This window comes from Cydia splendana, chromosome 15 (assembly GCF_910591565.1).
Source record: "Cydia splendana chromosome 15, ilCydSple1.2, whole genome shotgun sequence".
NCBI classification, from domain to species: Eukaryota; Metazoa; Arthropoda; class Insecta; order Lepidoptera; family Tortricidae; genus Cydia; species Cydia splendana.
In genome coordinates, this window is record NC_085974.1 from 9,586,670 (window position 1) to 9,612,940 (window position 26,271).

The 26,271-nt window shown below is 36.5% G+C and overlaps 1 protein-coding gene across 4 annotated transcripts; it reads left to right on the forward strand.

The window, feature by feature from the left end:
• Positions 1-1,085: 1,085 nt before the first annotated feature.
• Positions 1,086-26,033, forward strand: LOC134797542 (protein gooseberry-neuro-like). Of its 4 annotated transcripts, none has more exons than XM_063769823.1 (7): positions 1,086-1,889; positions 3,440-3,612; positions 8,232-8,369; positions 13,236-13,344; positions 18,798-18,997; positions 20,625-22,790; positions 25,864-26,033. In XM_063769823.1, the coding sequence occupies exons 1-6, from the start codon at positions 1,853-1,855 to the stop codon at positions 21,333-21,335; spliced, it is 1,368 nt and encodes a 455-aa protein (XP_063625893.1). In that variant the 5' UTR covers positions 1,086-1,852; the 3' UTR covers positions 21,336-22,790; positions 25,864-26,033. The 4 variants fall into 4 exon arrangements, with proteins under 4 accessions (XP_063625893.1, XP_063625891.1, XP_063625894.1 ...); XM_063769821.1 differs by having other exon boundaries at positions 8,229-8,369; positions 25,864-26,031; XM_063769824.1 differs by having other exon boundaries at positions 1,086-1,885; positions 8,229-8,369; positions 25,864-26,031.
• The last annotated feature ends 238 nt before the right edge of the window (positions 26,034-26,271 follow it).

The window sequence follows — 26,271 nt, forward strand, 5'->3', positions numbered from 1 at the left end:
GATCGAGTGCGTATCATCTAAATCTTTACTAGTCCGCAGATGTGGGTCTAGTAAAGCGTTTAGGGCTCCCATGAGCGCTAGATTGCGTCTATTCATAGGCAGACGTGGTAATCGGGGCCTAGAGTTGGTTGTGGCGCGATACTGCGTAATCGCCTCTTCCAAAGTCCTCCTCAGTTGCTCATTAGCAGTTGTACTCACATTCTGACTCGCGAAGTCCCCCTCGTCGGTACAGAAATCAACCCGTGCCGCCGCCGGTGCCAGGTCGGGTGCGGGCACCGGATCCGGCGACGTGGCGGGCAGATCCCGAACCGAGGTGGAGTCCGCGCGAGCAGAGAGAGCCTCCTGGCGAAGCCGATCAAGTGTCGCGTCATCCAAGCGCTTTAGCCGCTGAATGACGCGCACCTGATCCGATAATCGCTGCTCCGACACGGTGATGGTAGGTTCAAGAGCCTGAAACAGAGGCAGTATTCTCGAGTATTTATTTATTATTAGTATTACATAGATATTTAGTCTTAAAGTTAATAAAAATCCAACTAAACTAAAACCATAACTTGAACATACTAAAAACTATAATTAAACGAGAAGTATACTGTCAGTAAAGAAAGTTAAATTGATCACATTGAAAACTTAACTCTAAATATTTATGATGTTGGGAAAACCAAGACAAAGCGACCGGCGTTTTTAAAACTATACTAGCTAGAGGGAGACGCAGCTATTTCTGTAGTTGCGCGCTCGGTGAGTGGGCAGAACTCGCCCCTCCAGCGGCGCAAGAGTCTGTTTTGGTACAATACTCGGGTGACAAATATTTGACATTGTTTCAGCACCTACTGAAAATATTATTTTTGGGTTTTGCTATTATAGATTTTTAAAGTATGATGAAATGTAATAAGTACATAGTTAGGATCACTATCCTAACTACCTACTTGATCCACTGATCAATCTACTCATTCTTATTTAAAATAACTACTATGATTCTAGCTAATAAGATTATTTTAAAGCTATATTTTATTATAATGCTAATAAATTTATTTTTTGCTTTTACTTGCCGTTAAACAAATAATATTATATGTAATTAATGAATTATAAATGTTCGTAACAAATATTAAGTAAACGAATACACCGGCAGACATGACAGCTATGGTGTCCCAAATTTCTCGGCACATGGGTTTACTACACACTTGACATTTGTACAAGTGGGAGTGTATCGTGCACTCACTCACACAGTAAAGACCCCTCTATACACGAACAGTGTGCCACGAAACACCGACTAGAGCCTCTGAGGCGAAGCTCACTCACACCAGCGCGCTACACCCCGTCCGTACTAACACAGCGGCACTCTCAGTCCAACACAACCTCCTCTACTGCACTCACGCGCAGAAAAAAAAGATAACGCGATCTATCGATCTTTTTTTCAAACCAAAAAAACTCCGTCTGATAGGCTTCATGTCTAAATAGTCGAATAAGACAGACGTCTACAAACGAACGCGTCCGCTGACTCGAATACCTACTATTTATTTCGATCACAATATTTATGACAGCGTAATTAATTAAACATGTCGTTTTAATTATGTAAATACAAATGGACGATAATCAATTTGAATTATGTGTTTCGATCTCGTTCGGTTAATTTAATGTAAACAGATATTTATCAATTTGTGACGTTTTTACGGTGCTAATGTTTTCATGGTACGGAGCTTTAGTATTTTTTGTTGAAAGCTAATTGTGCTGCGGTTGGATGTTGATTTGAACGATGACCCGCGAGTGCCGGCTCTGTGCGGGAAGTGCCTGAACTAGAACACGGTTAGTGCCTGATTCGTCGCCTATGGAACTGTTCTGACTCTGACATACCATTATGGAACGCCACCAAAATGGTATGGATGTGTGGGTAGGTAAGGGTATATTTTAGTATCTATTAATAACTTTAGATATCATTAGTATCATTACCCTTTATTCACTGATAGAGAAACTTTATTCTTGGCTTTATTAGCGTTGACAAGTGACGAATTAAGCAAAAGGTACAGCTTTGTCGATTGTTTCTAAGGCAATATAGCGCTTTAATGTCAACCATCAAAGTGGTTACTTTTGCCTGAAAACTGTAGATAGGTGCTTAAAACAACACTTTATTTATTGTTAGAGTATTTAATTAGAGTAACAATGATTCCGGGTAAACTTTGCGTAGGTAGATATTGTTTTAATTTAGTTAGCATTTACTAACATTTACTTTTAGGTTTTAGTAACATTAGGTTAATGTGTACCTACTAACAATTATAGATCAATAGTTATCAAAACAAAAAGTTATTCGTATTTTGTAATATAAACGCCTGTAGCTATTTTCATGGACTACCTACCTGTTATTATCTTAATATTTTGTATACTATAGTTTAATATAAGATATAATAAGTGGACATAAAATTTAGTAGTTAGGTACTTAATAAAAATAACATTTTTTTATTATTTCGAGCTTTAGGTACTTTTTAAGGTTAAGTACATTTTAAAATGAAGGATTATTTGCTAAGGAATTTTATAAAATTGTATAGGTTTGCGTCAGTTTTCATTTCACGTCATTTAGTGCTCCGACGCAGTATATACCGATACAAATTCAGCATACATTGATTATTTAATAACTAAGTATATTACTCCATTTGCTTCAACCTGCTCATATTATTTATACCTACTCATACCTTAGTTTTTCTAGATATACAATTTTTAATGCTTATGTAAAATAAAGTGTTCGATAGGACTATGAAATTAGGTCTATTGCATTCAGTCATCTGTTATAAATAAATACCTACGTTTAGCCTTCCTTCTTACATATAAACACTAGTACTTAAACCAAGTTACTTAGGTAAACTCGTAAAGACTTTGATTGACATTTTTAGTGTCTTGGTGATGTTTATGACATTATCACGACTTCTATTCAGACTGCAAAACTGCTACATCTGTAAGTACTTTAGTACCAACTTGTGTTTTACTAGGTATAGAAATTCCGCTATACCTACTTAAAAGTTATTTTTGCTTTAAGTTTTAAATAAATTTCTCAATACTGATTAACTCCTCTTATTATAAAAAATAATTCCTAATTAATGGATTTTTCAGTTCAATTTTTCAGCGAAATAGTACCTTCCGTTTTCAAATGGAGGGTACTATTTCGCTGTTAACGACAAAGTGCTTTTGGTACAAAGGTGCAATCATACGTATAAATTGCTCTTATTCATAACCAACAAAACAAATGAACCACCAAACTAAGGGAGAATTCAGGATTATAAAATACGATGCCAATATAATATTAATATCAATGGGTTGCGCTCGGACAGATGTTATGTTAGAACAAACACAGTGCACGATATGGGACCTATTAATATTACTTTCTGATTCTCTTTCTCTCTCTCTTATCATCAAACAATTTGAACTTCAGCTACATTTCCACCAATCCCCACAGGGCAAGGACGCGTCAATCAGCTCGGAGGCCTCTTCATCAACGGCCGTCCGCTTCCCAACCACATTAGGCTGAAGATCGTGGAGATGGCGGCGGCGGGCGTTAGGCCCTGCGTCATCTCGCGCCAGCTGCGCGTCTCGCACGGATGCGTCTCCAAGATTCTCAACAGGTATCAGGTGAGCATCAATATAGTATGATGAAATACCAAGTTATCCTCTTAAAATATCTTTGACCAACCACCTGCTCAAATAATTAATATGGACACTGTGTAGCAACGTGGAAATTATGGTTAACCAAAACGTAAAACGTAGGTTAACCCACTAGAACTAAACGCTCTCTTGTAGCTTATTATACTAACACTTAATTAAATCTTTCCACCTGCTCAAATATATGGAAAATGTGGAGCAACGTGTAAATTAAGATTGCGCTAAAATCTTAAACATAACTGTCCGTTCAAATATCGATTTTACTGTTTAGGCTAGACGATTCAAATTGCAATGGCATTTTTGTAAATAAACTTCACCTGGAGTAATCTCAACTATCTCTTTTTTTACCTCCTCTCTATTGATACTGAAAGAAAACAAATGCATTTACTAAGTACAACGTGAAACTCGGTAGAGATCGTAAAATCGTCATGTGGGACGACGACGAGGCAGCAAACCCTCCTACACAATTAAAATGTTCGTAATAGATAACATGTAGGTAGTTGTAGGTGCATTTAAAATGTCGTGTAGGGGACGTAGGTCGAACATGTAATATAGGTACATTTATAAAGGTCGAAGTCAATATAACCAGAGCCAGGCGATTATGATAGGTCACTTCAGGGTAGGGTTACCAGATGACAGGAATTTTCCGGACATGTCAGGAATTTTGGCCTTTTGTCAGGAATGGGGACGGAACACGAAAATGTCAGGATTTTTTTGAATTGATCGACTTTTTTATAAAGTACCTTCTTATTTACTTAAATTAATAAATGAATACAATACCCTACTTCAGGGGCTTTACCATGATGTCCTTATTGCGATTCTGTTTAGGACCTAAACTGAATCCCTAAAAGACGGAGCTATATAACTTATATAGCTCCGTGCTTTAGCGATTCAGAACAGAATCGCAATAAGGACATCATGGTGCGGCCCCTGATCACTTCGATTGATCAACATAACTATTTACACCTTAATATGATCGCTGTAAATAAGAGCAAATAAACTATTTTAAAACTTGCATGTTTGTTTTGTAATTTCTAGATCTAGTGAAGTGAAGCATCTACATAATTCAGCAACTAACTATTGGTTTTTAATTGTTTTCGCTCTCACGTCGCGCGTTTCGCACGGCTGACTCGACTCCTCAAAAGGTACTCGCTGGGTGTGGTCAGATTTTTTAAATATCTGTTGTAGGAGTGATTAGGCTTGTTTTCCAGAAGAATTGTTTTCCTTAAATGATTAAGCATGTAGTAATGCAAAAACTATACCCATACATTTTTTACAAACCTTTTAATTATTAGGAATTTGTATTTGTTACAATATTTCAACGGTAACGCACTATTACTATGCAGTTACGTGCTTTATTCTCATATTTAAAGTAAAATAGAAAAGTGTGTTACATAGTATCCACTTTATAATTACATACAGTACAAGCCCTCCCAAGAAAGTAGCTTTTTTTCTAAAAGCCCTTTAGCAATAAGTCACGACCTTTATATATAAGAATATTAAAGCCCAATAGAGCCTTCAGCGTATAAGAAAATTCCTCCAATGTACTTAGGATATACAAAATATAACCTTTGAGTATTAATAGAATTGTTCAGCATTCTTAACGTTCTAATCTACTTTTAGGCATCCCTATCTATCGAGTCTTTGCCAATGTTGATGAAAAAGGACTATTTCATGTAAGGTAAACGTAGAAACGTACTAGTGCTCGACATACTAATGCCTAATAGATGACACCTTGCTGTCACTACTATTGACAATAACTTAAGTTTCAAGATGACATGTACTGGGACCGCGTCGAGCACCAGTTCGTTTACCTTAATACCCAGAGGCTTTATTCGACTTTATTTTGGCGGACTGATCTTCACCAAATTTTTACTAAGCATTGTAACAGCCAAGCTACTTATACTTCATATTGGTAAGAACTTCACAGAACGAGGTTTTTATCCAACACTTACTAAAATGTCTAGTAAAAACCCCATTCTTGCTTTTTATATCAAAAGACTGAACAATTCTTTGCTCCAAAATTCGATATTTAATTTATTTTTGAAATATATTATATTGTGGTAGGTATGTTAGTATGCCGATTTAAAGCAGACCATTGCTAATATAATATTGTAACACTTAAATGAGGTTGTGATATTCATAAAAACTGTTGGAGCCCAAATACCTAGCGAGGGGCAAAGTAGGCATTTCACAATGATGCATTTTGAATCGGTAGAGACAATACAGTCATGTTGTCAGTTAGGACTTACATTTGGCTCATGAATTTTTGTTGACATAAGCAGAATGTAAGAATATAAAAATAAACTTACGTGGGCAATTATGAGCAAAAGCTTATGTCCAGATTTCACAAATTTAAAAATATAATGTACATAATATGGAAATACCTGCTCTTTTTTAAAAGAAACGAAATTTTAGGAATTTTTATTCGGTTTATTCGATGAATGTTTGACACATGCCAGTTGCTTGCTGGATTCCTGATGAAATAGGACGTTCAGAACCCCTAACAAATGACATTACACTACAACACACATATTGTGACATTATGTTACAAGTTTACTTATTTGCCTATAAACAACGATACCTTCTAGAAAGTAGAGGACCGAATCCTTTGCTTTTGAGATTTATCTACTTGCAACATACCTATTCACTTACGTAAATGGATAATCAACGAGGCAAAAAGTTCTAGAATAGAGACCACGTACCGCAGCAGTGTAAACAAACCTCCAAAAAGATGAACTGATGAAATAGATTTAGGTTACATGAGTCAACTGGACCACAAACCTAGTGTTAATGATAGCTGCTAGGCTAATGACAATTAAATATGACCACATAATATTCATTCCAGATAATTTTACCAAAGTGCCTGAAATTGTATGTTATTATAACGCTTTAGTATCGTAATTACAATATACGAGTAAATTTGGAAACTTCCAAAAACGAGAGGAAAATTATTAAAAACTGTGAAAGTATTTTAATTCTAGGAATGACGAAAAACTGCCAGAAATGATTACTCAGATCCAACTAAACGAAATCGAAGTTTATATAATATGTAATCATAACGTAATTAATCATCGTATAGAAAAAGGAACCTCGACACGAAAAGAAGAAGATAACGAAATTTTTCTTACCTACTTAATAAAATAATCTCGGAAACTGAATCTAAAGGAAAATGGCGGAAAAAGAAAACGAGTTTTTCAGGAAAATTATTTTCATGAAGTTAAGAGTTAATCAAGGTTAGGTAATATTAAGTAAGTTAAGCTAAGTGTAATGAAGTTAATTAACCAACTTCCTTTGGTTGCGCCTGGAAAAGTGATAAGACGATGAAAGTTTTGGATAATTAAACCAAACCTATGCTAAGTGAAAACCATGATTTATTTCACTAGCTCAAATACATCTAATGGTTAAACTTGTGATTCAATCCTTGCATTTCCACGGCTGGTCAACCGTCACACAATCGCCATTGATCCCCGAAGGTTTCACCATCACCACGCTGCCACGGGGAACACAAAACCACAATAATGGCGATTGTTTCGCCCAGGAAGCGTTTAGCCACGCTCCGCGAGTATAAGCTGCGACCTTTGATAGTGCCTGTTTATTACCACTATTGTGAGAAAATTAGCTTTTGGTAACTACCTCGTTCATTAATATGTATGTAGAACTCTAAACGCACGCAAACCAGCCAGAAAATTACGATATGTTTTGCGTTAGAATTAATGCTGCTAAGTGCTATCGCACTGGCATGGGGATTTTCAGCCAAAAACGCAGACTAGTACAATATAGGTACCTACTGTATTAACGCGGCTTGATATCTACGATCATTTTAATGCTCACCCTTGAACACTATGAAGGCATAAATTTCGCGAATTTACCTGTCTCTAAAGCGCAAAATCATCTGTAATCATCGTCACATGATGCCAGAACGTACACCTAGTATTTTTTCTATCAATCATGAATTTAATGAAGTTAGTATCGTAGCATGAACCCTAACCTATTCCAAAAATATTTTTTCGCTCAAATGTGAAACCATTAATGTGAAGGAAAACTTCGGAAACATGTCGATACCTTTTGCTATTCCAAATATAACAAGAGACTAAAAAAAGCCCTGAAGCCATCAAATCGACGCGTAGCAGTTGACTCTTCATTTAGGTACCTAGTTATTTTTATTTGTATTTCACTTACTTTGCTTTGACTTCATGTCCTACGAATTTTATACATATAGAGGATATGGATATATGTATCCATAGTCGGCGCACTATACAGTTAGGGTCTCCCCAGATATATCGACGCGCATTCGGCAAAATCCGATAGGAAACAGCTTTATGTCCGCGCAATAAGCGCGAAAAAGCCGTCGACACGTCGGCAGGTGCCGGCCGATGCGAGCCGAGCCGAACAACGACTTTTTCGCTCTTATTGCGTAGACATAAAGCTTTTTCCTATCGGGTTTTGCCGATTCCGCGTCGACATATTTGGGGGAACCCTTAAGCGTCACCTTGATTAGTCCTGAATTTTCCGCTCGCATTAATTAATCCAAGTCTAAAAATTACCAAGATTAAAAAGACTAACTAAACTTGCGTCTCGTCTAGGAGACCGGGTCCATAAGGCCTGGCGTGATTGGGGGCTCCAAACCGCGCGTCGCCACTCCTGAGGTAGAGGCGAGAATCGAGGAGCTCAAGCGTCAGAATCCGGGGATATTCTCCTGGGAGATCCGGGAGAAATTGATAAAGGTACGTATTTACCATTCATACTATGGTATTTAAATATTTGCAAAGGCTCTGCATATTCATTGGGAGTTTCATATCGTTTTAAAATCAACGCAAATTTTTTTGTTACAATTCTTCTTACGGCCTGATTCGTACATTAAGATACGTGAAAAATTTGCTAAAGATACAAACAAAAACGTCACTTTTGACACTGATATTCTATCCATATATACCCATATATCGTATCTTTAGCAAATTTTTGACGTATCTTAAAGTTCGAACTTTAAGATACGTCAAAAATACATATAAGAACTCTACTTTTAGAAAAACGAGTGTATACTGTAGTTTCCTAAATGGCAGTTAATACCATTCTCATTTTTTTCCACTTTTTATTTTTCTGGTAAGCTTCATTTATCAATAGCAATTATAATCATTCTCATATTTACCCATTCTATGTATTTATTAGTAGCTTATTTTCTCGATATGTTTTTGAACCGTTTTCATATTTTCCCATTCTGTGCATTTATTAGTAGCTTATTTTCTGGATATGTTTTTTAACCATTCGCATTATTCCCATTCTATGTATCTAGACGGGTCAAGATTAGGATGGTTGAAAGGAGAGGAGGGAGGCCTTTGCCCAGTAGTGGAACACTGAAGGCTCATATAAATAAATAAATAAATAAAAAAATATGAATAAATTAATATCGTTTATTGAAACTTAAAGAATGTTTTTTTTTTATTCTTAAAAATTATGTTTCATAAATATGACTGACAACTGTGAAAGTTAAAATCAGTATTCATTAACTTAACTGACAAGCATATTAATACTTCAAGCAGGCCAAAAGTAAGATGGTTTTTTTAATGTCATATTTTCCCAGCAGAAAATTATTAACAATGTTATCGATTTTCATGTCCATTGCAATGTATTTTTTAGCCCTTTTCCGAAAGACATCAGGGCGAACATCATTTTGTAGCTCTTGGAAATCCACTGCCTGTGCCTCGTCCTTCAGTTCTGAGAGCACTAATAAAATATTAGAATTTTTTCTAATGATATTATTAATCTTTTTGTGCCAGCTCTCAGTCACGTTGTTCGTTCGGTGACGCTGCTTAAAGCACGATACTATGTGGATCATTTCTATTTGAACCCATTGCGATGACATGTATTCATTAAAGTTTTTGATGCCTGGCATTTGTGGCATGTCTGACGAAATTTCGATCCAACCTTTGTGAATTTTTAGGGCCGGCAGATGGGCAAGGGCCGCATATTAAAAATTATAATATTGATTATTATCTAGTGTCTATGATTATTTAAACGTTTATGCCTAATCAACTAGTTTTCAACCTTAGAGTATTTACTAATCATCAATTTACGAACCGACTACTATTACTTCTTTGCTAACAAAAATATTTGAATATTTATTATTTATTTATTTAATTATGCGGCTGGTCATAAAACATATAGGGATATTAAGCTATTCATAAAAAAATTGTATGGAAAATAATGCGAATGGTTACAAAACATACCGGGAAAATAAGTTTTTCAAAAAAAAATAGAATGGAAAATAATGCGAATGGTTACAAAACATACCGGGAAAATAAGTTTTTCAAAAAAAAATAGAATGGAAAAATATGCGAATGACTAAAGTTGCTATAGGGAAAGGAAGATTAAGACAAAAATATAAAGTGAGAAATAATGCGAATGGTATTAACTGCAATTAGGAAATAATGATTTTCGGAACATACAGTATACACTCGTCGGTAGCTAGAGGACAGAAGGGATGTTAGTTTATGCACACTCAAACAACACTGCTGCTCTTAGTCTGTTTTAGATATTTTCCCAAAAACTGAAAACTATTTACTTTTATATAGGAAAATTCTATATTTACCTATTTTTACAAACAGTTGTGATTAGAATAATTATTAGTAATAATCCAGTAACATTGTCGAATATTGTAACCTGGCTCTTTTGCGTCAAATCCGGTAGTTCTGATTTTTTGCAGACTTGTTTATGATGTTGGCCCAATGAATAATCCAAGTTTGTGACTTCGAGCGCCGAACGCAACTTTATCAGCCCTGTTTTTGGGGGGGTCGATCACTGCACTTACTTAGCCCACGAATACAAGGTCGAAAAAATTATACATTTTGAAAGGCTTTATCTCGGAAAATATTAGATGTAGTACAGAGACAATTCATGAGTCTTATTGTAGCAAATTTAGTCTACTTTAAAAACGCCCTAGGAAGATACTATCAAAAACTAGTACTTTAGGGTTATAATCGCCCAAATCTAAAAAAAATTGTGGTTTATTCGATTTTTGACAAAGTTGCGTTCGGCGCTCGAGGTCACAAACTTGGATTATTCATTGGGCCAACATCATAAACAAGTCTGCAAAAAATCAGAACTACCGGATTTGACGCAAACGCAAAATGTATAATTTTACTTTAATATAAAGGGTGTCGAATGGTAAGTAAAGTTTCTTACATTGTGGCTATTTATTGCATGCTCAAAAAACTATTGAACTGAACTATAGAAAACTTTGATGACATTTTATCATATCCACCTTAAAATTATGTGTTTACTGCTATGATATAGGTATTTTTAAATATTTACCGGTATACGATACGGTAATACGATAGTATTCCAGATTATATGTATTATAATCCCATGGAACATATTTACATACTTTTATAACTTCAAAGCTTCAGTCCCCTTTGTGCTCCCATTATCCTGCTTAGTAACATGTTTATTTAGGTATTCCTTTAAAGTCCAGTATGCTATAATCCTTTAAATTAAAACATCCCTGCTTGTTTAACATAGAGCAACATTCATTCAGAATAAATTAAGGCAAAGCAAAAAGGTTTTCCTACCTCTTTGTAATTTAATTTAAAAACTTGCGAGCTTTGTACGGGTCTCTATTCCACAAGGACAAAAATCTCTTATACGCATTGGATTAGTAACTTACGTCCTTCTCTTAAACATATCTTCATCGTGAACAAAAGCGAGTGAGTCATTAGCAATTAAACTCAATTTTCATTTTAACTTTGGTAGAATAATAATAGATGCCTACAACTCTAACAGAACATTTATTTTTATTTCAACGAGGTATTCCGTCTCATAACCCAAGAAAATTAAGCATTACTGAAGTCTAAATTTACCGAAGAGATCTTGGAGTGATTAAAATGAAGCGTAATTAGAGAACTCTTTTAGATAATTTGCGCTAGTTTGACTTAAGAATACAAACATACTGACATGCGTTACTTTCACAAAATATTAAAATAGAATCTAGCGTGAACTCGTTTTATTTTATTATCGTGAGAATTCGTATATCGGGTGTGGAACAGAACGAAGGACTTTTACGCAAACTAGGAATTGTTCAGGCTACGTACATTATTATTCACTTATTAATTACGTTAATATTTCTAACCGTTTTTGAGATACAGTTTGTTAAACTATTAGTCCGAAAATCTGTATTTTTCAACGCTAGCAAGTAGATCCTACTGAATACATGACATGTGTCAATGTGAAATGTAAATAACTTTGTAGGGTTGTCACTGATTTAAAAATATTTCATTTTAATGATTTTGTTTTACCTTTAAATCCAGCTCTACGATTATAATAACTCGATCGTATATTACTTAGATAACACTATCCTTTCAGCTCAGTCCCTAGAAATGTTCCACCCTGTATATGTATAAACTTCATTAAAAGTTTTGATTTGATTGTATAATTCTATCGAAAGGCGATTTTTCATCAATGACAGAAATACAAAGTGCGGCAATTGTTTTTGTCGAAAGACAAAAACAGTCGCGAAATAGTTTAAAATTAGAATAGCACTTTTTTAAACAATCAGTAAGTCCATGGGCGGTCCGCCTCTTGCTGGCTATATTGAGCAATTGACAAAAACGACGACAGCAAGATAATTACATCGCGGGAAAGGTAATGATGAGTAATAAGCAACTATGTGCATCTGCATGTAGACGTAGGAACCAATTGGAAAAAAAATACATAACATATTAACAATCCACCTAGACTGAAAAACTGATTCTGAAATTGAAAAGAAAACTTTTTCTTAGGCTAGTGAAGAAATGTTGCTCTAGTAGGTATACATATGTGCTTTAAATAAGATTAATGACCAAATAATAAAATTATACATATATATTGTTTAGGAATGCAAGTGAATTGAATAAGTTTATATGTATAACCTCATTTAGAATTAAATTTCCGTGACTACAACTTTGACATGACTCTGAGGATTCTGGGGGCCGATTTTTGAATTTCGAGCGTTCGATTTCGTCACTCGGAAATCGGTGGAAAACAGCGAAATGCAAATTTTTGAAATACGAGCAATAGAAATTGGGAATCGAGTGGCATTGACCACTCGTTTTCAATTCTATTAGTAGAATTTAAATGCCGGGTACTGGAGATATTAATGAACGAAATACACGAAATCGAGCGGTCGAAACTCAAAAATCGGCCCCCTGATCTGTAACTTATTATGAATATTTTGATTGATTGTCATAATCAGTGATCGTTAATTATCCAGCAATTTTGGTGCAGCATTGTTGGTTAAAAGCATCTGTATTCCCTACTCTAGGTGGAATAGATAATTAGGGTTAATAACAGTAATATTAACCTTAACCAATCCTCTCCCTAGAAAAAAATTGAAGAAAATCCTTTATTTTTACTATGCTGCACCAAAATTGCTGGAAAATTAACGATCACTGGTCATAATACAGGATAGCAAAGAAGCAGGAGGAGTTCTATGCTTTGGTAGTATTTTTGTCTTATCATGAAAAGGTTAGCGAGTTAACCATTTGAAAAAGGACAACCAATTACTAATTTTATTCAGGGTTGCCAACTTCGCCTTGTAAAAACAAAGTCATGGGTTGCAGGAAGGCGTGTCGGACCCGCCCAGCATCTCGTCCATCTCGCGGCTGCTGCGCGGAGGCGCGCGCGACCCTGACGGCAAGAAGGACTACAGCATTGACGGCATCCTTGGAGGTCAGTTAACCCTTTCATTGTTCATCACGCAGTATTGGTACAATATGTCAATTCCCAAAAAATTAAGGACTATAGGGTTAATTTTCTTGTATGTAGGTACATTGTACAGTTTATAGCACTCTATTTTTCACTTGTTTAGAAAATATGATTTGTTATAAATTGAAAATAGATACTAGATTGAACCAATGTCTTCAGCTTTCGTGGCTGACGTCATAGTCTAACAAAATAAATCGGTTACGTCCATAATTGTAACTGACTGGTGTGTTTTCGTTTTAAGCACATTTAATGATAGTAGATCGTTTAGTACTCCGTGATAATATTGATCCAATTCTTCTTTTATCTATGGGTAAACATACAACATTTAACAACACTATAAACTTAGTGATCACTACTCGTAAAAACGAAGTCGAGGCGGTGTGCTGACATTTTTCACTGAAATTAAATGTCAAGAAACCAGTAAGAAACAAAATTTATGAGCAAATGCAGTTCGCTGCAAACGACCTGTCGTGCAGTAACAGCCCGAGAGATTTCTATTTGTATAGGTTTTTAAATATGTGACGTCCCACGGGTAAAGGTACCTTATGGCGGTTGGCGCTTACGCTATTATTAGCGTCGCTCCAATATTATTGCGGCGCTATGCGACGTAAGCGCCAGCCGCCATAAGGTACCTTTTGCCGTGGAACGTCACATATGTTTTTCCACGGTATGCTTGTGACCTGCAAATGTTTACCAAAAATATTAACGTGAACTCACTTCCGTACAAAACAAATCTTATACCGCAACCGCCCTAAACGTTGCACAATAACTTCCCATGTAGAAAAACACTATTCTGCACGTTAATAGCTACAACTTGTCAAAGCTTTCACACGGAGTCAAAAAATCAATTTCCGCACACAAATCTCACATCGTCATTGTTGGCGTTTGAAATATTGGAGTTTGTTCTCGAGGCATCTAAAGGCGTCTCGTTTGGCGCGGGCCGGCCAAGGGGCCGACAAAGCTCGCCGCGCTCGCCCGCAGCGCACTCGATAGTGCTGAAATCGCTACAATCCAGATAACATGTTTTGGTTTGTAACCATTGTTGCTATTCTGTACTCATTTTGTCACCAAGTTTGATTGTCCTTTGAGTCGCCGGCGTACCTGTCGCGTCGGGCTTTCCCTGTCGGCGTTTTATGCGCCGCTTCAAACAGGTCGGCGTTTTACAGGCAACATTGCGGCACTTTTTTGACTGACATTAATAGTTGGCCAAGCCCATTGCGTATCTTTGATCATTAGGTTCATATTCAAACCCTATAAATAGATTGCTATAATACATATATGATATGAACCAATCGGCTGTCTCCTCGTCGTAGAGTCCATAAATTATAACATTGTTGCGAAATTGATTTTCTTCCACATTAAGGTTATCTAATGTATTACCTATGTACTTCGTGTGTCTCTTTAAGAGACTCTCTTAGTAGTATTTATTCATGTTCAAAGTGGTGTGACAGTCAATTTGTCTTGCGCATCTGCTGCATCGACTGAGTGCTTGTCAGTTTCCAATATAAATCCAATTATAAATTCTAAACGCCTCGCTAGAAAGAAAATGATAGCGGACGGATGTTTAACTTTGAATTTACTTAACAATACTCCGATATTTCTTTCTATAAAATAGGATGTCATCTTAAAACTTTAATCGTTAATTTTCAATCGTAATATCTTTCGCATTGAGTCTTCCACTCATCCTTTAAAGTTACACGTGTGCCGTGTGTGTGTAAAACAAATACGGTCATCAAATTTGATGACAATCTTTCGCATTCGCTCTCCATTATCTCGCTAAGTCGTCGTAATCTAAAGTTTTAAAGATAAAGTAACTTTCACGGGAAACAAAAGAGTGTCGGATAAGATCTCGCATTTGTTTAATAACAGCGGTCGTTAGGGGCTAATGTCGCCGAGGCGGTGGCCGCGACGGACTATTATCGTGGGACCTCCATGACGCCTTTATGTATTCCCATTTAGACAGATTACATGACGCCTTTTTGTTCACCTGTGACGTTGCAGTTAAATCGAGGACCCATTTAGAATAATAGGTAGGTACTTGACCTCCAGATGCGTTCCTCTATCTAGAACGGTACCTAAACTAAAACTGTAATTAACCACAAAATCCCAAATTTTTGTGGTTGCTTTTGTTTAAACACATAATGAACCGATTAAAACACTGGTGTTACACTTGTTATTTGTGTTTTTAAGCTTTAAGTACTATTCAATGCTTATAAAAAGTGTGCCTGTCTGTCTGGCCATTCGCAGCTTAGCTCAGTGATCAGTAGGCAGTAGGCACTAGAAAGGTGCAATGCGGCATGGGTATTCATTGCATTTTTGGGGAACCTCCCTTACACGTAAAGTATGTTTGTTCAGTAATTGCATTTTTAGGTTACACAGTAAAAATTTGAAATGAAAATCGACTCGCTCTATTGACATTTTATATTTTTTAATGTTACAAGTTTCATAAATAATTTTCCCCGCATTTATAGTTCCCGTTCCCTAATAGAAACTACAACCGTGTACAAAATGTATGAATTGACTAGTGTAAAACCTTGACACAGCCAATAAAAACATACAAAACTACCAAGAGCTTTAAAAAATAAGTGCCTAAGTAGACAAATGTACAACTGGTCCTAACCACTCGTGTGAAATTAACCACATAGGTACCTAAATGTGACATCTATTTGACTGACATTTATAACGCCGGGTTGTATTCACTATTTTGTCTCATCACATCACTCATTGGGCCCTCCCAGAGTGCCGCGAGCCTTTCCGGAAGTACACGACGAACTACAAAGAGAACCGGCTGAGTAGCCCTCAAATATCAACCAAATAAGAGTACGAATATATTTTAGTTTTCCTTAAAATATCATTGACTTCTTCAAGATGATCCACTCAAATCGATTTAACCAAATATTAAATTTTGTTAGTGTAAATCAGGTGTAAATTTAGATATGAATAAAAATGTACCTAAATACTCAGTACCTGTGTAAAAATAACTCATCCCAAATTCAAACATTTCCTTTTCGCTACGCCGTACGTATAACTAATGGTTACTAATTAAGAAACCACATAAAAATATCAATAAAACCCAAAAACGCCCACCATGCCGCGGCGCGGCCCGAGTGCGGCTGCTAATCCGACCATCTGTTACTTTCTGAACAACCCGCTGAAACAAAGGCCAGCCCGGCCCTTTAATGAACCCAGATTATGAAGGTGTTAAACCGCCGCCGCTGCTCTTTCAACTCCCAAATTATGACTTTGAGCCAAGCCGGCGTTCTTCACGGGGTCATATTTCGGCAATCGCTAAAGTTTATCCTGCCCTCTCCCACATTCAGGGCTCCCATAAACCTCTCGCCTTTCTTTGAACATTAAAATCCCTCATATATTCCTACGCGCTTTTTCTTCAAGCAATAAAGATCTTTAAGACCGAGATTTAAAGTCGTTAATGGATGTGAACGATTACTTGTTTTCGATACGTAGTAGAGTCATTTTAATCTCATACGTTATGATCAGGACTCGGAACAAAAAAGACTCCAAATAAATCTGTCCCTGTCTCGCGGGCCAGCGAAGAATTTGAGCAATGTAAATCATTATATTACAATGCGTTGTTTTTTATTCGGTGTCGCAGCTTTTGTGGTTAGATATTGCCTCGTGCTTTAATGACTCTTCCGACACCTACGACGTTAATAGTGTATTTCCGTCGCGTTATGATCGACCGTTGATTTATGCATTTTCAGTTCTATTGCTCTCACGATTAGCTTTCCAATAGTATCTTCAACCTATTTGAATTATTTATTTAGGATACGAATGGTCACATACATAAATAATATATGCAAGTTATAATAATTATAATTTAGACTTGAATTAACTTTAGGCATGGCGTTGATTTTTTAATTCGTAAGAAGGTAAATAAACACAAGTATTACTACTTATTTTACGCACACGTCCATTAATTAATATTACGGTAGGATATCATAACTAATTTTATTAATTTAAACTATTTTATTGATAAAAATGTTTACATGATATTACAGTTAAACCAATGCGTCACGAAACTTACACTAAAAGCAATGACAATACTTATAACAAATTTTTTATTCACTCACGCAGATTTAAGTTAAATAAATTTCAAATGTTTAAACTACTTACTAAAATAATGCAATGCAAAACTAGTAGGTAATATTAATAATGCAACAATGCAATGTCAATATTCAAGATTCGTGTTGTAATCGTCAAAACATAAACAAAAGTATTGGTAATTAATGGTTGTAATTTTTCGCATTGCAAGCTACAACCAATTATGTAATTTTAAATGTAAGTACAACAACATAAAACAGAATAAGATGAATAATTCAAAACAACAGATTTTGTGGTATAAACTTACAACATAAACAACCTTAGGGCAATCATCGCTAACCCTAAATTCGACCGCGTCACATTAAAACTCGCGTTTTTGTTTTGCGGCTCGTAAATTCAAATCGCAACACCAAAATATTGAATGGTGCCAAAATGTCACCAAACGCAAAGGCGCCGACAAAGCGGCCGCCGCTCTGGGTGTTCCTTGTGCCACACTGAGCCCCTATTTTTTCGATCTCATTCAATTTTGACTTCTTTCAAAAGGCTATTTAATATAAGCCGCATTCTTTAAAATCAGTTTTTGGGGCAAAGCCGCGTATTGTTGCATATGTTTTTTAATCTGTTTCCGTAGGATACCGCTACCGATTTATAAAATGAGATCGGCCGACCCGCGAGCTGACGGTTCTTGATTTGGGCGATTTAAAAACTGATGTGGGTTTTCACAAAAAACACTTTATTAATAACTAACGCGTGTTTAAAAAAACAGATGAAGACAAATTGCCGCGAGCTAATTTATTGCCGGGTTTAGATTAGGTCCTTTTAATTTATTGGTCCTATATATTATGTCTAATACTTATAGTAGGAACTTAAACCATTTCTTACTAACGTAAGCTCACTTCACTGCTTCCATTAAAACTTTCCGTACAGTTTTTATTATGTTATATTATGTACTCAACCCATATTTTGTCCACTGGAACTTTAAACTCTCGCAACCCATCGCGAAGAATAGTGTTTGAATCTAAGGATCTATAAATAGTGCTATATAATAGGATTTAATTTGTTTATAAATAAATATCTTTGACTCTGCTTTCCACTTAAAAATATTTTAATTTTATGATGTTAATTAATACTAAAGGGGCCCACTGATTAACAGTCCGCCGGCCGGTATCGGCCTGTCAGTTGTTCGGAACTGTCAAAATTTTGTTCTAACTGACAGGCCGATACCGTCCGGCGGACTGTTAATCAGTGGGCCCCTTAAGTAATACTTTATAGGAGTGGGCAAGGCATCTTAATTGTATATAGGAAACTTCTTCCTTTAATTTTTATTTTTAAATTAACCCTACATTGTTTTCCAGCAGGTCGCGGCTCCGACTCATCAGACATTGAATCCGAGCCAGGACTGACGCTGAAGCGAAAGCAACGGCGCTCTCGGACGACGTTCACGGGCGAACAGCTGGACGCCTTAGAACGAGCCTTCCACCGCACGCAGTACCCGGACGTGTACACGCGGGAGGAGCTAGCTCAGCAGACAGGCCTCACTGAGGCTAGAATACAGGTTCGTTTCTTCATTACGACTGACTTTAAGTCAAACCAAGAATTCACGTTGAAGAAGCGGAGGCGCTCTTAGACATTCGCGGGCGAACAGCTGGACGCCTTAGAACGAGCCTTCCACCGCACGCAATACCCAGACGTGTACACGCGGGAGGAGCTGGCTCAGGAGACAGGCCTCACTGAGTCTAGAATACAGGTTCGTTTCTTCATTACGACTGACTTTACCAGTCAAACCAAGAATTCACGTTGAAGAAGGAGAGGTGCTCTTAGACATTCGCGGGCGAGCAGCTGGACGCATAACGAGTAGAACGAGCCTCTTCCATCGCACACAATACTCAGACGTACATTTCGGTCCAGAAATACCACAGATAAAGCAACGATAGATGTGTATTAAGGAACTGGTGCGAGATTTGTACGGATATGTCATAATTGACATATGAAATACGCGCCAGCTTTCGTGAGTAGAATGGAATGGAATATAGATGTACCTACACAATTTTTTATCGCTTGATTACCTAAAAGAAATTCATCCAAACTTTTCATTATGAAAAGGCCTGTTTAAAAAAAGTAAATACAATTATTATAAACGTGGCGAAATGCCTAAATTATTTGCCGCATCACTACTTTGATTGATGTCTATTTAAGCATGGCAAGCACTTAACATTTTCTAGCTGGCAGAGTTCGAAGTAAACAAATTTTAATTGATACCAAATACATAATTTGATTAATTTGTTGACAAAATATGATATTTATAACGCGCACCGTGCGGTTGTAGCCACTATACACGTAAATATGTATTTACCGACGCCTACACGTCTCGCGATAATTCCTCGAGTAGATACTTTGACAATGTTTTCAATTCAGGCATTCATATTTGATGAAATCTTTTCTTTTAAGTAATTCAGTTGCGTCAGAAAAATAAAATTATTAAAATTCCATATTATTTGAATGGATTCTTGGACCTTTACACAGTTTGAGTTAAGCCATCCCGTTAGGTGGATAAGTAGGTACTTAAGATTTTTTTTCAATACCTATAATAAGATGTCGTAAATCCCGTAGCACTTAAACATTAACATGTACATAAATAACTTGATCGGCTCTAGGATATGATAACCTTAGGTCGCTTGTAAAATACGTCCGTTGTTTTAACAGGACACTTGGGTGATGATGACGATGTCTAGTTTTCTTAGATGTAGTTGTCGGTAGCCACATACAAAAACCTGGACGTAATCACATAACACATAACACAGTCCGTTGTCCGATGAAAACAACGGATATGCACAAGCGGCCTAACTGGGCGCTTTTAAGAGGAAGGGGGACCACCATTTCTCCATACAAACATAGTTCCCATTTTCCTCACTCTATATTAACATTATAGAAATTATGTTTACACAATTTTACATATATGGACCATAGATATGCCCCTTCGTTCGACTATTATCGATTTTTTTATAATTGTAAGAGTTTAGAAATGCAAAACAAACTCCAAACAAAGTTTTAAATGTTCCTAACTCTTACAATAATTAAAAATTCGAAAAAAATCAGAAGGGACATTTATAGCAGTAATTGATATTCATCAAAGTGTGTAAATCTGCGCAAAGAAAGTAAAGCAGTATTTATCTTACTTTCAGGTATGGTTCTCAAACCGACGAGCACGACTGCGGAAGCACACCGGCTCCAACACTGCTCCAAGTTTAACCGGCTACTCGACACTACCCATGCCGCAGATCCCCTGCCCGTACCCTGCCGGCGACATACCCAGTCTCTCGCAGCACCACCCTCAACATCCCGACGCCTGGCATCACCAGAAATACGCCAACTACAACCAACTAATGGCGCAATCCCAACATTTGAACCAAGCATTCCAAAGTGCCGCATTTCCTAGCACTTCTGGGGCCACGTTTAGCCACTTAGTGGGCGGTACTAATGGATCACCGCATAGTCAAATACTAGATCCAGGAGTACCAAGAAATGACTACGCAAGATACGATGTGTACAATAAGCCTGTTAATTATTTGCCCAAAGACGATGATGATAAAGTAGCTAGTGATGAAATAATCGAGCCTAGAGAGGATGGCTTCGTCAAACCGACTGAGGAGTATAGCAAAGCGTTGCCACCGAGCGACTATAAAGTACCTGCTGATTATTCAAAGGTGCCCGACGGCCCCGCGCCGGCTTCTAATTGGAGTCCGTCACACAACTCGTTGAACATGAGCCTGTCGGGGCTGTCCGGCGAGTACAAGTACATGAACGAGCCGTACGCCTTCCCGAACATCCCGGATCCTCTCACCCAGCACAACTACTCCAATCCTACCAATGTAGCAAACAAGTATTGGATTTGACAAAGTATTTTAAGCATTTATAAAGCTAGATTGTTAATTTTATTTAATTTATGTGTAAATTTTAAGTTTAGGCATAAATCAATTGTGAGAATTTACCTCTATTGTGCATTCCTAATTTAGTAAATTATCCTAATACCAAACATTTGTACATAAATAGTTAAATAATGAAGTCATAAAAAATATAAAAATAATTACTTATCTGTTGTCTTTCATTTTACTTTTAAATACATACTCAAATTGAAGTTATTAGGTACTAGGTAGTCTAATGCGAGTATACGAGTAATCAGCTAAACGTATGCTTGAAATGTTTGTTACATGGCTGCTTATAAACTGAAAAAGATGTCATATAGGTAGAGTTAGACCAAGAAAAGTCTGCAACGATTTTGATAGCAAACGCAGTGCAAGTATTATTTATACGTCATAATTTCATAAAAGTTTGACGTTTTAAAAAACAACACTTGCACACAGCGTGTGCTATGAAAACCGTCGCAGACTTTTCTTGGTGTAGCTCTACAAAAAAAAAACAACGGGTTGCACTCCGGGAGTGCCGGCAGAAGTGAAAACTCAATGACTAGTCCAAAATGTCTGCAGCACTATGAATAATTGACCCATCCTCCTTTCTATTGAAAAACTTTAGTTCCGAAAGTGCTGGTCAGTGAGCTTGTTTAAATTTCGAAATTCAAATTTGTAGCGTTAATTGTTTAAAATTCGAATAGAAATTGTAAAGTTACCTTGCAGACCTCGCATCTAAATATATTTGGTCATTATATTTTGGGTTTTATCCACCAGTACTAGAGTTCACTTTTATTAGCGATTTCATCAAGATGTAGCTTTATTGAATTATATTTGAGTGATATAAAGTTAGAATGTAACTGTGAGATCCTCGAATTTCAACCCGTACAAGATTAGAACCTTTTTCATGTAATGTCATTGAGTTTTTCTTTATTGAATTAAATGCCATCTAAATGAGTGGCCATCTAAACCTTACGGTCACGTGATTGCCTTACGCTGTCTCGAGTTTATCATTTTTTCCCCACCTCAAAAATTGCCCAGTGCCGCTAAAGAAGTTTTCACTTCAAAAACATTGACAAAGGCGGTCAGTGCCCAGGGCTGGGTTCAACGTATAAACCAGAGTCTTCTGCATTTGCAGCAGATACCTCTACCACTAGTCTACTCGGATCACAGCGGTACCAGGCGAAATTTTACAAGCACTTATATGTAACCTTGTAAATTTAACCATCTCTAAGGTAGAAAAGCATGTGCTCTTACCTCCTATCCGAATCAACATAAGTGACTCAGGGATAGCGGCAGAGCGAGAGTGCCAGCACAAGGTTCATTCATCTAACTTTACGACAGTTTACACAGTTTACACAAATTGGAAACCACAAATATGGATATACTTAGGTATGGAGAATCTAGACAAGACAAGAATCTAAACAAGTAAAATATATATATGTAGTATAGTATAAACAAGTATAATATATATAGAGATGGTTCACATCCTATATTGATAATAGATCTCAGGCCGTAGTTATCAACAATTACATGTCGGGGTGGGTAACGGTTCCAAGTGGAGTCCCCCAGGGATCTTTACTGGGTCCGTTACTTTTTAATATCTTTATTAATGACATTGGGAATTGTTTCACATACTCTAACCTACTCTGCTTTGCTGATGATATGAAAATTTTTATAAAAGTAAAGACGTCAAGTCTCTTACAGTCTGATTTGTTACGTCTAGATGAGTACTGCCTAGCTAATGGGCTTGACCTGAATCCTTTCAAATGTTTCACAATGTCATTTTCGCGCAAATATAACCCAATTGTTACTTCTTACAGGCTTAAGGGTCAACCTCTTGTCAAAATACCCTTTATGAAGGATCTAGAAGTCACCCAAGACTCCAAATTGCTTTTTGATAAGCATATTGATAGTATAGTAAGCAGTGCATATATAGGTCATTAGGCTTCATAATGCGTAATTCCACTCATTTTAAGCAAGCTAAAACATTGAAAGTGCTATATTGCTCATTAGTCAGAAGCAAGCTGGAGTATGCATCTCAAATATGGAATCCCTGCTATTCTACATATACTGAAAGAATTGAACGTATTCAACGTAAATTCATAAAATTTCTGTGTTTCAAAATTAAATCTCCTTATAGCTCCTCTAACTATCTATCTATTTGTAAAATACATCACTTAGTACCACTTCAAAAACGGCGGGAAATAGCTGACATAACTTATTTACTTAGTATCACTACTGGTTTGGTGGATAGTCCTGAATTACTTTCCAATCTCTCTTTTAATACTCCCACTCGTTGTAAAAGGTACTATCCTCCTATTTCCGTAAAATTTTCATCGTCCAAATACAGACAGAATAGTTTCTTGTTCCGTGCGAGTAGAGCTTTAAACAACCTGGCAAACCAATTAGATATAGATATATTTAATTGTAAGATACCTTGGGTTAAACATTATCTGACGCTAAAATGTTTTGATTGAGCATGTGTAATCAATCTTTGTTAGTTTACTTTTCTATTGCATTTCTGATTGTAGGTGTTTTTAAAATATTATCATTTTTGGATTGTACTTAATATGTACTGTAAAAAGCTTTTATCTACACACATGTCATTAGTGCTCTATAATGCGTTCAGAAACCGTAGGAAATGACAAGCTTTATTACAACCAATTTTGCTATGAGAACTTTCTTATCTGTGGTAGTAGGAAAATTTGTACTTTAATGTCTTCGAGCAACACCGGCTTCCGACACATCGGAAGGGAGGGGCCCAAGCGATATCTCACCGTACAAATCTTTCTGCCATTTTTCGCGGGGGGAAAGGTGCACACAGTCGCACTTCTCACACACTTACATACAAAATCCAATCTGTAATGACGACACAAATACATAGAAAATGACACACGTCAAAGACAAATCTTGCAAACCTCGATCTCTTTTTGTGTACGGACGAGTGACAAGTGTCACAACACGCACACTAACACATTTTCGTTGAAGTATATTATTGTATTCTGAGAGATGAGAAGTCGGATTTGTCGCTCAACCGATCCGCAATTTGTACTGAGCGAGCAAAATCGATAAATCCAACAATTACATGAGACTAATAGTTATTTGTACAACAAGAGATCAAAGTTTGATATTTCTTCGAGTGCTTATTTTGAGTCCCGTGCAAGCGAAAGATTCTATAATAGATTCACGAGCGTAGCGAGTGAATCTAATTTAGAATCTTGAGCGTAGTAAGGGATTCAAAAGCGCACGAGATGTAAATAACTTTGATCTCGTGTAGTACACAAAATTTTTCACCCTAAGCAGTGAGAACATACCTAGAGGGACAGAGATAATAGAACCCAAGTATATCGAAATTTTATTAGACCCCGCATGTTGAAATGACATTTGACTATAAAGGTCACTTGAATGACATTTTGTCTCACTCAGTGAGCAAAATGCGATTTTGCTCACTCATTTTGTTTCACTCAGTGAGCAAAATGCGATTTTGCTCACTGAGTGAGACAAAATGACTTAGTGAGCAAAATCGCATTTTGCTCACTGTTATTAAGAAGCAAAGTAGCCTTGTTCGAGCTGCTGAGGTGAAAAATATAATAATTGTGTTTGAATGTAATTAAACGTATGATATGTAAAAAAAAATATTACATGTGAAATGTAACACTTTCTTTTTGTAAATTTGATGTCCCCGACCTCTTTTTATAACAAAAAACCGAGCAGACAGGCATTTTTGTGCAGCAGTGTTCACGCGCGCGTCTGGACTCGGTCTAGTGAAAAATCCAAGTGCAACTAGTTTTATTACCCGCGCTAGATTAGATTGACGCGCTAATCTTGTACCTCGGCAGAGGGGAAATAGTGCGAATGCCGCCTCCCTTCCGTGTTGCTCGAAGTTTAATGTACATAACCTTATAGATTTTTGTAGGTTATGAGTTTAAATTTGGAACAGCAGTCAAAACTCAAGTAGGTCTCTATTCTAGTATCCGTAGATATTAAAACAGTTATCGATACGAAACGTCAATTTAGTATGTTTTTTAAATATAAACCGCACGATATTTGATCTCGAGTGACATGAGACTTCACTCTTTTGTCTAGGAATTTAAAAAAACTACGGATGTGTGACATGCGTGAAAAAAGTTTTCATTCACCGCCATTTGACGTACAGTTTATCTTTTAGTTAGTTTTAAGTATGTGTTTAGATAAAGTAGTGTATGTAACTGTACATAATTAGGCATTAAAACACTCGTGTGATCCTATTAAGAAACTCACTAACGTTCGTTTCTTAAACCCACAGTCGTATTTTAATGCCACTCATTATGTAGCAGTCACATAAACTACTATTATTTTGTGTGTTGCTGTGTCCGAGCGTCGACAATTTTCATTTAAGTAAACTTGAATGTAATAATCTGTAGCTACATGTGTGATCCTGTAATTGGCTTTCCATCTCTTATTCATTTGTGATACGCTGTATAAATAACTGTTGGATCTCCAAAACATAAATAAATAAATAAAATAATTTTAGAAGTACCTATAACATAATAAATAACTACGCAATTGTTGCTATATTACAATTGTCATGTGACGTTTCGCGGAATTTCCCAGCACAGTCACAAGTATTTAAAATATTTACTTAGGTAATGATAATATTCAGTATTTAAACAAACAAGTTCTTGATATATAAATATAACTAATTTAGTGATGATGATTTACAGAAGATGACTTTTAATTAAAACAGGTAAGGTAGGTAGAGTAAGACCAAGATAAGTCTGCAGCGATTTAGATAGCCCAGACTGTGCAAGTATTATTTTAAACGTCAAACCATCGTCAAACTTATATGTAATTATGACGTTTAAATTACACTTGCACAGTCTGTGCTGTCAAAGTCGTTGCAGAGTTATCTTGGTCTAATTCTAGGTAGTTCATAAAAATA

What these genes read in the sequence shown, in the direction of transcription:
- LOC134797542 (XM_063769821.1), top strand. Translation starts at nt 1,853, where the DNA reads ATGGAACGCCACCAAAATGGTATGGATGTGTGGGTAG. An exon ending in TGGTATGGATGTGTGGGTAG is followed by an intron (nt 1,890 to 3,439) that starts GTAAGGGTATAT and finishes CAATCCCCACAG; the next exon opens with GGCAAGGACGCGTCAATCAG. An exon ending in TCACTGAGGCTAGAATACAG is followed by an intron (nt 18,998 to 20,624) that starts GTTCGTTTCTTC and finishes TCTTACTTTCAG; the next exon opens with GTATGGTTCTCAAACCGACG.